Source organism: Epinephelus fuscoguttatus, linkage group LG8, assembly GCF_011397635.1.
Source record: "Epinephelus fuscoguttatus linkage group LG8, E.fuscoguttatus.final_Chr_v1".
NCBI lineage: Eukaryota > Metazoa > Chordata > Actinopteri > Perciformes > Serranidae > Epinephelus > Epinephelus fuscoguttatus.
Genome location: NC_064759.1, coordinates 37,711,810 through 37,726,443, shown reverse-complemented (window position 1 = coordinate 37,726,443; position 14,634 = coordinate 37,711,810). Strand labels below are relative to the sequence as shown.

General features: G+C 40.1%; 1 protein-coding gene across 1 annotated transcript in view; it reads right to left on the bottom strand.

The window, feature by feature from the left end:
* taf2 (TAF2 RNA polymerase II, TATA box binding protein (TBP)-associated factor) overlaps positions 1-14,067 on the bottom strand; it is a 34,225-nt gene extending 20,158 nt beyond the window's left edge. Inside the window, exons 1-14 of the mRNA XM_049584172.1 lie at positions 13,541-14,067; positions 13,266-13,320; positions 12,330-12,490; positions 11,260-11,378; positions 10,778-10,919; positions 9,980-10,211; positions 7,202-7,386; positions 6,838-6,951; positions 3,154-3,253; positions 1,828-1,913; positions 1,570-1,705; positions 1,295-1,449; positions 916-1,030; positions 372-481 (exon numbers count right to left, since the gene is read on the bottom strand). Of these exons, the coding sequence (XP_049440129.1) occupies positions 372-481; positions 916-1,030; positions 1,295-1,449; positions 1,570-1,705; positions 1,828-1,913; positions 3,154-3,253; positions 6,838-6,951; positions 7,202-7,386; positions 9,980-10,211; positions 10,778-10,919; positions 11,260-11,378; positions 12,330-12,490; positions 13,266-13,320; positions 13,541-13,590 (1,760 nt within the window). The 5' untranslated portion in view covers positions 13,591-14,067. The remainder of the gene's footprint in view (positions 1-371; positions 482-915; positions 1,031-1,294; positions 1,450-1,569; positions 1,706-1,827; positions 1,914-3,153; positions 3,254-6,837; positions 6,952-7,201; positions 7,387-9,979; positions 10,212-10,777; positions 10,920-11,259; positions 11,379-12,329; positions 12,491-13,265; positions 13,321-13,540) is intronic.
* Between the last annotated feature and the right edge of the window lie 567 nt (positions 14,068-14,634).

Genomic DNA, 14,634 nt, shown 5'->3' with positions numbered 1-14,634 from the left:
CAAAAACTATACGAGAGCAATTCCAGTCGAAATTACAAAGGAAGCAATATACATACATCACCCACAAAAAGTGTTGCACCTTGCATTAATAGTGCAGCACTGTCTAAGCAAAGTGAAATGGGTTCCAAAAAGAGGAGCAGCTTCAGCAGTGTGGAATAAACTATGGCGTTCTGAATGTTTTATGAACAGCCCCGGAAGATTTTTTTTTTTTTTTTTTACAGATTTTTACAAATTCTACCCTGAAATATCATGATATTATTTAAGGTCCATAATGCCCACCACCACTAACAGCATACACTGGAAAATTAAATACAATAAGTAATAAAATAGCTCTGTATTCATATGGTAATGTGCTGTGTAGCAGTGTGTACCTTCTGCTCTTGGAGTGACAGGGGATGTCATGTTTGAGGCTGTTCTCCTCTATCTGCAGCGTGTGGTTGAAGGATCCATCCAGCTCCTGCACTGTTACTTTGATGGGACCCTGCAGGGAAATATACATCTGATTATTGACAGCAAAAGTAATGATGAATGTGATGGTACTTCCAGCCCCTTACAGACCTGGAATCTGTAAGATTACTACATTAATTTATCGGTTTAAGTGATGGATCCTTGTGTGGGGAAAAATCCACTATCCAAACATGAGAGCACTGTTTAAGGAAGAACAGCAATGGTTTTTGTACCACCTTTGGTACACACCATGGATGATTATAGAGAGAAATTGTTTTTTTCTTCCTGTTACTCTTCACTGTAAAAAAGACATTTATCCATTCATTGACTAATAGTGTCAGTAATCTTGGGCATGCAGACTAGATTTGTGGCCGCAGTATACCTTGGTTTTAATCAGAAATTCTCATCTGACACTGTAGTAAAAAAACACAACACAAATGGACTCCAGATACTGTGTCCAACGCTCACCACATATTTCTGAGTTCCAGATGATGTGTAGTCCTGACGGATCTCCAGCTCGAGCACATTTCTCTTCCTGTTGAAGGCAAAACTGCCAAAGAATTTCACCACAGCACTTTGGTCTCTGGGTACGAAAAGTTAACCAAGATAAACAAGAAAAGTCTGAAAAAGCAACCAGCTGAGAGAGACAGCTACACCAAGCTACATTCACTAATAACATTGCAGTGATACTTGTGGTTCTATTTCAGTGACATGGTCCTGCAGGGAAACTGCCACGTGCTTTTATTGAAAGAGGATGTAAGTTTTTTTAAGCATTTAACTTATATTGCTCCTACAGTGCAACCGGTTCACTAATAGTCACCAAGATTCATTACAGACACAAGGATACACCCATTGTTTGATGAGGGGGCCTATGTCTTTGCCTGAGACGTTGGAGATGGATTTGAGGAAGGCGTGAGTAGACAGAAGCATCTGGCTCCACATGTGACTCTGGTACTTCTGGGATGAGGCTGTGCTGGCCAGGCTCAGAAGCTTGTTGAAAACCTGCAAGAAGGCCGCACAGAGGACAGCAGGCAACAGAGAATTCAAATTAAGTCTAAACCAGCTTCTGTTATCAAGTTATCAAAGCCTGAGTTAGACAAGAAAATGCTGGCTGTGTCTAACCTGCAGCATGAACTCCATACTGATCCTGTTTTCTATCAGCCGCATCACCAGGTGGGCCTTACACTGGAACATCTTGAAGTACTCCCAGGACAGAGTGTGGGGGTGCTTGATGGAGAAGTGGAGGTGGGGAGTCGGACTGAAAAGAAAACAGTTTGGCCGTTGTGTCATGCATACAGTATATATATAGTCCAGAAAATGACTTGTAACTTATATTTCAAATGTTAAAACAGGGATTCAGATTGAAACTGAATGTGTTACTTGTCCTTCTCTTTGCCTCCACTGAAGGTTGGGTGTAACAGAACCCCTCCCATCTTTAGCTCATATTCCACAATCTTGTCCAACTCCTGGAAAACAAACAAATAACATTAATTAATTTTCTCAAAAATATTTAAAGGTGCCTGCTACAATTTCCTAAAGCACAATATGGTCTATACAAATTGTTGTTGTTTTTTTATGAACAGTCCGAAATACAAAAATAATCAGTTTACACTCAGATATGACAAAGAAAAACTGCAAATTCTCAGTAGCTTTAACCAGTAACTGCTTGGAATTGACTCATGATTGCAGCTCTAATGAAATGCCAAATGTCAATGAAAAAATAACCCACAACAAGACATGAAAAAGTGAATAGATTTTGATTATAGTGAGGAGTTTAAATTGCCTGTAGGTGTGTATGTGAATGTGAATGGCTGTCTTTCTCTAGGTGTCAGCCCTGTGATAGTATGGGGACTGTTTTAAGGGTGTTAGCTGGCATGTGCCGGGTTTTTGCCAGTATCACGTGTAGCTGTCCAGCAGATGAAAATGTCAAAAAAAAAAAAAAAAAGAAATGTATTAATAGAATATTAAATTGCCTAATATTGTGTGACCTGTAAGATATGTTGCCAAGACAAGTTGAATATAACATGACGCAGACCAGATTTTAGGATTTTTTTCCCCCATGGAGCACCCACACAAGGAAGGTATGTAGACCTAGCTATAATGTCATAGCTGGCTTGACTTGACTTTGGTAATATGGTTTGACAAGCTATGATTAACACAACTGGGAAGTGAATGCGGACATCATTGTTTTCAAAAGTCTCCGTTTTTTCCCGTCCAGACTAAAACGCAACACTGTAGTATTAGAACAAAAATGGGGTCAGACTCAGCAACATTTTCAAAGGTCTCTGATTTAGGGGTTCCAAAATGCTGGAGTAGCATAGACACTGGTTGTAAATACAGCAGTAGTTGCTGTAGTTGCGTTGTAAAACACAAACATATTGTCGATGTAGCCTTAGTGCCACCAATTCTGAGAGTTTTCCCTCATTAAAGGGAGATTAGCCTGGCATTATATGAAGCGCATAAACTTAAGTTGCCTCCTCCAACTTCATGACATTTTTTCTTTACATTTTAAATTTTTAGGAATTATTAGTTTACATTTCTAATGAGTGAGGCCACTGTTTAAACTACAATAACAAGACGACATGCATCACTAGATAGTTGACAGATAGATTACATGGCACGTCAACATTTTAGGAGTTTTTACCAATTTCCTGAGGAAACCTTCTAAGAGTTATGATAGGAAAAATAGTTGAAACAAAAAGTCACCTCTTTGATCCAGTGGCGGTACTCGTTGACTCCAAAGGTCTTCTTTAGGTAAAGGCCGTAGATGTAGCCTGAGATTCCCTTCAGCACCCACTCATCACCCCTACAGAGGTAACATACAATGTCACTGTAGTCTAAACATACAAATACAAATCCTTGCAAAATATCAGTGAATTCATAGTTCTCTTTATGGTTTATGGTGCATGTCCAACCTTTCAGGAATTACTCAGAATGAATAATAGCAAATGAAGTGCACTTTAACTCCATGACTTAAGTACATTAACTACAATTTCAGCGTCACTTTGAAGGGCCTCTTTTTAGCTTGTGATTCATGGCAACCAAGAAGTGTGAAGCTACTGAACAATCGGGCCAGAATAAACAGGAATATGAACATATGAGAGTGACACCTTGAAACTGAGCGAACCCTGTTGCCACACTGTTTTGAGCTCTTTAAAAGTGAACAGTATTTAAGGCCACACTTGCGTTGCTTCATCACTATGTAATTGTAAATTTTACCCATGTGGCATTTCTAGGAGGAAACCTGGCATGGCAAACACAACTCTCATAAATTTATCAGCCCAGATTTATTAGCTTGTAAAAACAAGAGACACAATACGTTGATTCAACCTTGGTGGTTTCCCCGCTTGATGCTGAACTGAATCCAGTCTGGCTTAGTGCAGATGATTTCATCTGTGTATCTGCTATCAACATAATGGAGGGTATGGAAGTGTTTTCGATCCACTCTTTGCCCCATTACAAGATCATATTATGATTGATAATTAATAACTGTTGAACACAGAAGCTGCAAATTTCCTTTTTTTCATGATCTCAACCTCCCAGGTGGAAAAAACCTTTTTTGAAAAGCAGCCCCAAAGCACTGGAAAACTGCAAAATGTCCAACAACACAGCTTTTTAGACAACGAAACCTTTTAATATTGGTCCATCTTCACACCAGCACAGCAGACATTCATTAACAAACATAGTTCATCTTCTATTAGACACGCAAGGCAGAGCTAATAGTAATCCAAGCTCTTGTTTTCTAAAGCTCATGAACAACTTCACTATTTGTCAACATGGTTTCAAAGATTTGAAAAAAGAGCAGTTTCTCTTTTTCTTGTGCTTTCTCTTTTATGTCTGACAGGCTACTGAGCATGGCCTGTTTTCAATTACAGGCCCAAGTTAACCCCCACTCTGATTAATTGCTAGCAGGCAGCTCCATGCTTTGCTAAAATCAAAGAGATCTGACTTTCCTGAGGTCGTTTCTTACACGACACCAGCCGGCTCAACAACATAAGCAAACCAAGGCTCCACATCTGATGTGTGTTTAGAGGTCAGCGAGGAGAGAGGAGGAAAGGGGAGGGGGAGAATCAAGGATGCGAGGAGGTAAAGGTAGGACACCCAAGCATTTCTCTCCACAGTATTAGCAGCACTAGACAGTGTTAAAGTCCTACTGATGGGCCTCTTAACACAAGCAAGCCTCCCTATATTATTCCCTCAGTCTCTCACACACGGCGACCACACTGGCCAAGTTGCCAAGCAGTAACACAGCGATCCATCATGTCGACGTATACAGTCATTCAGGCCAGCGCTGGCCCGACTTCTGACTCCTAGTACTGACAAAACAGCTTAGTTCTGTTGTAAATCTCTCATCACCAGCCTTATATGAAAACGTCTGAAGGCTAAATGTTACCACACTTCTAAAAAAGACCAGAATGCAGTTGGGAGAATTGCTGGGCTCTGTTGAAAGTGGTTTGTACATTATGTGTGTATGCCTCCAAACAATGATGACAGTACTTTTCCATTACATACAAATCTGGCCCTTTAGGTTAATTTAAGTTACTCAGAGTCTCAGGAGGCTTAGTTGGTACAATGCAGCCTTTGATCTCATTTAAAGGCTTAAGTATTTCTACCTGATTCAAATGGCCACACTCAAAGAAGGCATGCTGTCAGGGAGGAGTGAGACACAATGAACTGTACAAATGGGGGTAACAGCACGCACATTTGGACAGTCTCTCATTGAAAGCACTGCGCTTGGTTGTAAATGTAAAAAGTTAAGTTAGTAATTCTGTGAAGAATATAGAGAGTCTGACTGAGAGGTTCAGACCCGGCATACTATTATAGCTCTGCACACCTGGCCAGTCACTGTGTAATGGAGGAATGATTATCTGATTGTCTGTTTCAGAAAGTTAAGCAGGCTTTCAACTCTGTTGGACAACAAACACTTTGTTCAATGCGTACTGAGCACCTATAGTCAAGAGCTAGTCTCATAGAAATTTATGCATGCCTGATCCAAAAAAAAAAAAAAAACTTTGAAAATGTCAATGCAATTTGTAGTGCTTTAAATCCATCCAGGAAAAAACAAGCACTTATTTAAAAGGACACTGATTCTTAAATAAATGCCAGTCACATCCAGAAAAAAAGCATCTTTCCAGAACACCATCTCAAACCCAGCAATCAACCGTTGGCCACCACTTTGGGGTCGACAGTGCCAGTATTACACTCGCAATTGCCCCTAAAAATAGATATGTGAGAAGTGGAAAAATCATAAACAAGCACAGTGTGCAAGTAAAGATTACAACCTACTGTAAGTTACAAATTGTTCAAAACTACAAATCCCACAATTCCACAAGCTGCAATGCGCTAATTAGAGTGCAGTTTTCTGTGATGATGCAGCTGGTGACAGACGAGAGAGAGAGATGAGCACGGAAGAAATATATTCTTATGAGAGGCCATGAGTTCATGTTATACGTGCAGACATCACTAAAAAAAGTCCATTAATAATTATTTTGAAGGAGGCTTCACACTTTGTATTAACAGAGGCAACTAAAGTTAACATTAGCATGCCAGCTGGTAACACAGGGCGACTGTGAAATAAGCAAATGAATCTACAGTGACCTCCGCTGTCACTTCATCATCCAATGGAGTCACACAGACAGAACACAAGGTACTGGATTTAATTTAAATCGGTTCAAAATGTCCCCAAGGCTTGTGTCTTCCACTTCTACAGTCCTCTACTTGTTTTTACATCATAACTGCACACAAGCAGTCAAGATGGAGTGAGACCAAAACAACCTGGTGACATACACTAAGATTATTTTTCCTTTAGTCATTGAGCTCCTTAGCAGAAAGGTTTGCGATGGTTTGTGTTATTGTTGACTGGCACACAGTAAATATGCTCTGTTCTGTCAACATTGGATTGTGTTTTTAATGCGCTAACTGGCTAACTAGTGTCAAGGCGGTCTTTCAGTTTCCCTTTTTCAATGACGAAAACGGACTACATCAGTTTGCTGGGATGGAGGGGTATTTTGTGTGCAACTTTTTGTTTGAGCACTGCATGGAGATTTCATTGCCACTAGTTCTCCGAAGTCGGTTTGGTGTGTCTTGGCCTTAAGAGCACTCGTGGGGAAAAAGTTAAGTGTTGAGCCCTGCCACTACAATGTTTTAACTGCTGTAACAGATACTATGTTTGTTTGCTTTGTTTTTATTTAATTATAATTATCTTTAAGTCTGTTTCCTGCTAGATGCAGAAAAATGCACCCACATAGTCCACAGAACTCTCTTGATTGACACTATGATTAGCCAATGAGAAATGAGCCTTCAATATCTGTAGACTCCGAAAGGCACATCTGCCGGATTGGCTCAGACTTCCTGCCTCAGACTTGAAAGCCTCACTGTGTTGATTCTCACCATGACATCCTGGAGATGAAACAGCCGAAGAACTGCTGAGCCAAGGCCTGGGCCAGACAGCGGCGTGTCACCGGGGTCTGGTCTATAATCAAAGCACTGTGGAGCAGGTTGGTGCTGAAAAACACAGCCAACAACTCAAGTTGAGATCGAATTAGATAAATACAGTGAATAAATAAAGTATGAGTACAATCTGCAACAATGACAGGTTAGTGTAAATTAACCTCAAAGAAAATACTGCTGGCTCTCTAGAACTGGGGATGTCTTGGACAAACAAAAAACATTTGCACAAACAATTATGTGGGGACACAACCTGACCTTACCTTAACAGACAAAGAGTCAGACACACACTCTATCTCGTGCTTACCTGAAGATACTCATGGAAGCATAGGAGGACACTTGTACATAGGCCTCATCCACAAACACAGTCTTGAAGCAGGCGTAAGGGTAGCGGCATGTCAGAATCTCCTCATAGAACTCAAAAATCTCATGTAGGTAAGACATGGTGTGTTTGAGCAGCGGCAGCAGCTGTGGCAGGCAGAAATGGGTCACCTAAGATGGGATAGGAGGACAAATTACAATGTCATAGTTATATATTCAGCGCATTTTAAAATGTCAGAAAAATAAAGTAAAATGTGAAAAATGTCCAGAGAAAAAGACTACGAGATCCAACCAAAGGGTATCCCTTAATAAAACTGTTAAAGTTAGCTCTCTGTCTGTTGTACTCTGTCCAAATTAATGACAGCTGACCACCCACAGCAGAATATCAAGGGTGTCCCCTTTGTACTTCTACCACTACACATTATATAAACAGGGGTCCATACACTGCATCGCTGAATTCTTCAATTCATTTTCAATACTGCTACACAAGCAATTTAGGGACATCTAGTGGTCATTAATAGAAGCTACAACACTGGGTAAAATACTACTACTACATTACATCAGACCTGCAGCACTTAACAGTTTAGTCAATCTCATGAAGTTTTTTGACGAGATAAAACAATGCTGTGATAATGGTTTACAGATGGCTGTAGTCTGTAGAGCTGTTAAGCAAATATCCTGGTAAAAAAAAAAAATTGTAGTTGTTGAGACTTTCTCCCTTTTCCATTTGTGGATGATAGACCAGCAAGTTGGACACAACTATCTAGTCTCTCTGTACTTGTGAAAGGTACTACATGTTGCCTTTAAGAGTGACACATAAAATTCATGCTCAACAGAGAGGTCAAAGCTATGACACACTGGTCATCACTTATGAAACTCAGGGCTGTACAGTGTGACATATGTGTCGCACGTGCAGCACAAGAATCATTCTGTGCGATGAATAAACTACCCCTGTAGTACCCATGTACTATAGGGGTTTTACAACCATGTGATTCGTGTGTGTCAGACAGCCGCTTGTTTAGGTGAGGATTTGTGGACTTGTCTGCGTGTGAGGTGAAATAATACCGCATTGCAATTCCACTTGGTATCTGTAGTCTATCATGCGATGGTGAGACAGCGCAGAGACGCAGGCGACATGTTTAAAACGTCTGCTGCGGCAAATAGATTTTTCTATTTTTGGAGCTGGACCGTTCATTAGGAGTGCTGTTTGAATATGTATACATTCAGTCATTTATAGCACCAAACTGTGCACAATGTGTGTACTGATCACACTCGGGGCAGCAGAACATCAGGTGCATTGAAAGTGGGTCTAAGTGTTTGCATTCACTTGTAGCAGCTGCTCCTCTATGGTCTGATCAGCTCTGACCGGCTTGACAGATCAATTACCCATCCTGCCAGGCATAAACTGCTGCTAGGGAAAAAAACACTCATGACGAGTTGCGCCTGCACTGCATTTACAGACCTGTATAAACCTTTGAATTTAGAGAGGTGACTCAGACTGATACAAAGGGACACAAACGCATTTAAAAAAAGCACTTTCACTTCACTAATAAACCAGAGAATTGTTCAGTTATACTGGGCTTCATGATCACACAAAGTCCCTCTCCCTCTCTACAAATACTTGTGTACTATATATGTTGCCTGTATCCCAGTAAGAAAAAGGAAACACTATAGTTTAAATACTAATTTTAAACTTTTATACATTGTTTTTTATAATTCCAGCAGGTTTTAGAAGGTGCTGCAAACAACTCAGCACCCCACTTCCTTTGTCCATGCTGTGTATTAAGCCCAATAATAAATAAAGATATTTAAAACAATGTCTGCATTTCGTCAGTACTATGCTCATTTGAAAGGTCAAAAAAACCCACCTAAGTGTAGGAGGGCACTTACTTCAGGGATGCAACTAACGATTATATTCATTATCGATGTCCTACACAATGTCAAAAACCCTAACTGCTTGCCGAAAATTCCCAAAACTTCTTTTATAAAAGACTAAGTGAAATGGGATAAATATTTTTCAAGTTCAAGTCCTGTGTTGGTTGTTTAGTCGTCTCCTGTTACATGCTAAATGTGACAAAAAAATGTTTCAGTAATTCTATATCAAAATCCCTCTCTTTCCTCTTTCTGTAGAATGTTAAGAAATGCTCAATGACTCATCTTGAACTCAGGGGTGGTGACATAAATGTATCCAGTCAGATGTGATTTGGGGTGACCAGCTAACCTCGTTTATTGTTTAAAATCCACATTTGACTTGTAGTTCATAGGTATAGCAGAGCAGAGCACTTTCAAAGTAAAAGGGGAGCGGGTGGACATTAGTCAGCAAAAACATTTCCAGAGAATGTGGTTGAGAACTAATTTGTTCGTGTCTCCCTCTCTCGTGCTCTTTCTGGCCTGAGAACATGAGGGAGGTCACCAGTCCTACAGCTCTTCATTTCACTCTATGTGATTTAAATCCCTCGCATGACGACACGTCATCCACACATTTTTAATGTGTCAGATTAGAGAAAATAAAGCCAACTGCTCTGCCATCTGTTTCACTGTGACTTTAAACACATTAACCAGAATGTTTAATTAACACTGTGTTTACTGTTTAATCAAAAGCAGTTGTTTTGGTAAAGAAATCACACCCATATTCCTTTTGCTAGCTGAAAATTAGTCAATGTAGATGTCAAAAGAGTGATATAGGCTTACATTTCCAACATGCCAGACTACATGCAGAACTATTATCATTTAAAACTGCAACCACTGGTCACTACAAACCCACCTCATGCATGTAGGGATCTACAAGGATTTCAAAGGGCCCCACAGCCAGGGAGATGTTGGGGGCTGCAGTCGGGATCGGGAGGACATAGTGGAAAGTCTTCTTCCTCATGTCGTGGGTGTAGATGGTCTCCACCAGATCGCCACAGGACACAGCCACCATGGAAGCATCCACGGTGAACTCCAGCTTCCATGTGCACAGTTCTGAGTAGGAGTCAACACAGGGGAACCAGAATCTGGGGGAGCAGACCATATGATGAGCTTTGAGCCCTGACCACCACTGTCACTGACTCTTATGGTGGAATGTGAATGTCAGCTGTAAGTGTTAGTCTGCACAAGAGCATAGGAAACGTCCAAGAGAGTTGAAGAGTGAAGAGCTTAGAGGGAGAAAACGAGTAATAAAGTCTGAGTTGTTATATGACAGACTACACGTAGGAGGCCTTACTACAATGTACGTAAGACAGACACATTTTTGACAGTTTAAGGAATCTGTCACTTCAAAGAATTTTGTACATTTCCATGATGTATTTACACTTCAACACCCACCCCCTTTTGGCAGTAATGTACCAAAATTAAAGTAAATATTTTATTGTTAGAGCCTTGCTGTGAAGTTGGACATTACGTTTACAGTCCAGTGCTTGTGTATACAGAGATTGTTTATGTTTTAAAATGAAAACATATTAGGGTGAATATGGCCTTAATGTCTGGTTTAGTTAGTATTCTAACTGTCATTGTTGAATTGAAGAATGTGCTTTTATTTGACTCAGCTACTATAAATCAAGGTAAGTCACTGTTTCTATACCTGGTGGAGTTCTGGTATCCGAAGGAGAACACGTGAGCTCCTCTCTCCGCCATGCTGCCTTCCACATCAGGAACAACAAAGTGGAGACCTCCTTTAGGTTGGTCCAGGGAGAACTCTATGTACACCTTTAAAACTTTTAAATCTGGAGACACAAAACAGAGAAACATTGGTGTATTGGTCATGATCTCACAGTTCAATATCTAATGAAAATCCGAGAGTGGAAAACATTTCACTTATTATTTGATAATCCAAATCATGTGACCATGTTTCCTCAAGATATCAGGCAAGAAGTTTTGATCTTAAAATGTGATCTTTTTATAACTATCTGGTGAAGATGGTGGAATTTTAAAAGGACAGTAGATTTTTAGTCTTGGATCAGCAAAAACACACTTCTGAATCCTCTGCATTTCACACAGTAAATGATCAACAACTCCTCTGCATGCCTTTTCTAATCGTCAGTGGCCTTTATGCTGCCATCTTACCATCTCCTTGTTTCCAGAGTTCAGAGGGAACTTTGATGACCAGCTCCCCATGTCCTGCATCAGGGTCCACAGCACTCACTGCTGCCGTGTAGGCACTGGAGAAGTAGTTGAGGTTCCTCCTACACAGACACACAAAACATTCACACAACATGATTATGTTGTCACCATACAGCATCTCTTACAGTAGCCACACAGTGATATTTACCAGCAAAGACAATGTTGCAACAGCAAGTACAGTTTTCACCTTGTGAGTTTATGTCTGTGTCATCGTGGCAAAATGTGGTCTTGGTGACACCTTTTGTAGCAGGAACTACCACAAAAGCTGTTTTGAGTACTTTGGCAGATGTTTATACACCTGTCTTGTCTGTCTGTCTGTGGCCAGATTTTTGACAATATGATAGCGATAGCTTCGCAGTCATACAAGATGCAATCACAAAACTTTATAGGTGTGTAGTTGAGATCAACATGAAGGCTGACTTTGAAGATAGGTGTAGTCAGAACAAGGGGGTCAGAAGTAGGGGACTGGGAAGTAGGGAAGGGGTCCTTACTCTACAAATCAAGATAATTCCTTACAGTAAAAGTTAACAAATGTATGGTGTTTCACAGAATATATCATCATAACACAAAAACCTACTGTGTCACATGTATTTCCAAACCTGTCAGGAGATTTAAATGATAAAAGACCTGAGGGGCAAAAAGACTAGTAAATGCATTCAATATTACTACTTATCCAAGAATAAATGTTTGAAATAAATTTGTCTTGATGGCTCAATTAAGGTTTGATGCTAAAGCTGATGAGGCAGAAATATAAAGAAAGTTACTGTCGTACTTTAAATCTGAAAAAAAAAAATTACTGGTCATCATTGTCTTAGTCACTCACTTTAAGCTGATATTTTCAGCATCACACAACCATACAACAAACTAATGTTGTTAACATTGTCTATTTACTTGCAGTCAGTAGACAATGCTAATTTGACTGTTCTACTGCGACACAGTAACATTTAATTTGTAGACTAACACTACAGTGAAATGTTCAGCGAAGACAGTGCACACTGCACTGACATACTCACTGCTTGGACTCATGGTGGCACACTTCCAGTGTAGGGTCATTGTAAATGAATGGAGCTTCGAGTTCATTGACTCGGACCCTGTAGATGCGGCACTGTTTACTGTTAAGCTTGATCCTGTTGAGGTTGACCACTGTGGGGAAAATGGTCAGCTCAACATAGCCCTAAGGGATGCAAAAGAAAGGAAGAAGTTAGTGATAACTGACTGCAACTGTTATCAGTAGCTAAAGCTATTTTCATTGTCTGGATTAAATAAATTGCATTTAGCGATTTGTTCACTGAAAATGTTCCAAACACAAGTATCTGTGCTGGCTCTGTCACAGCAGCAAAGTCTCTCCATGTCCTTGTGACTTATTTTTGATGTAATTCTATGGAGCTGTAACACACAACAAGTCTGACACTTTAGCTTACACAGTATCTAATAACTGCAAATTATGTATCGTTCTCAGTATACAGTAATAGAGTAATCGTTGCAATTCATAATCCACACATTTGAGACTGCACCAACCGTTCTCTGTTCAAATCACTACTCAAAACTCACCTTTTCAGAACTGCTTTATATGTGTGATTTATGTTGTGTATTTATTATATATATTTTTAGTGTTTTCTATACCAGTTTTAACTTTTATGAACTGTCTTTCAGTACTCTAAAAGCATTCTGTAAATAAAATGTGTTATTATAATTATTTTAGTATTCATCTTTATTTTCATTATTAATATCCCTGGTTAAATGAGTGCACTGTGTAAATAGGTGTGGGTGGGAAACCATTTCATTTCAGGGGCTGCAGTGACTGGATAGGATGCAGCTTGGTTCAATCTAAGTCACTGCTGGCTGTCTGTCTGTCTGTCTGTCTGTCTGTCTACAGCACAGTGACAAGGCAGATTAAACTGCAGAGCTGCTTTACATTGCTGTTGGTGAAATGTAACTTCTGTACTCACAATGACAGATTTCCTCTGGAAGTTGATATTGTTGATGCACACCACCTGGTGGGTCGTAAAGCAATGACAGAACAATAATATCAATATGTGATATGAACTTAACTAGATAGCCCGTCTCATTCAATAAGAGGAAAATTGTTCTTGTACTTGAAGTAACGTTACTGCCTGTACTCAGTGGAGCAAACAATAATACTGTACTACTACTATCAAACATGACTGCAAACCATTTCATTCATTTCACGCCAACAACAGAAAATGACACAAAAGATACTTATAATTTAAAAGGTCGTGGGCTCTCAAACCCTTTATCCTTCTTCCTGTTCATCCTTTTTTCTTGCTGTTGTGTCTTGACTGCAGTTTCAACATGCCATTACACCGCTCCGTGATAACGCTCCGGACTAACGTTACTTTGTAAGCTCAAAACTAAAAAAAAAAACAGAAAAAAAACATAAAGGTGCCCTCTAATGTAACAGCGACACTAACAGACACATTAGCTTTATGTAACGGAATAATGCTGGTCGGAGTGAAATGCAACAGCTAGCCCTGTACGTTACTAACGTTAGACACTCTGTGATGACTGCTTTATGTTCGGTTTGGATCCACCGGAGATTGCTCTTGTGGTTTTATTGCGGACGTATCCATAAATATAAGTCGGCCGTGACTTGCAGTCCGTATCGTGATGTTATAGAGTAAAATATGTCCATATAATTGTTGCTGCGGTCGCCGTGCATCAAAACATCCACATATATCCTCACTATCCGGCTGCTGATAGCATTGTGTTGGCGGCTCCAGTGTGTTCAGCCATTTTGTTTGTAACCTTTGACCTCCCGCGTAAAATGACAACAAATATTATTTTATATGTAAAGACGCAATTACCAAAATGCGCACCACACACATTACAGTCAATATGTAACTGTTTCTAAAACAAATAAGAGGTACTTTAATTTATATATCTTAAATAAAGTGGTTTGCTACGTCAGAGTGGGGCGTGCCTTAGGAGAACTTCCGAGAAGTGCACAAGCCTCGCGAGAGCGCGCAATGTGGGCGGTGATAACCATGATATATTCCTTAATGATGAAATGCAGCTCTGCAGAATAATGCACCTTCCAGATATGTGGATACTGGGAATTAAATGGTTTTGCCTGCACTTATCTTCGGCCTTTCGGCTTGACAGAGTGAATTTCATAAAAACTTCTATTTCACTCGGATGGGCGTGGTTTTGCAGCACGTAGCAGTGCACGCTCCGGCAAGCTCGTGCTCGAGTGCACGTTCATGAGTTCTCCACTTTGGTAACCCGTGACATTATAACCTGCGTGTACCGTTATAAGAAGGCTGAACAAAAATTCTGAATTATTTTGGTTCGATGAAA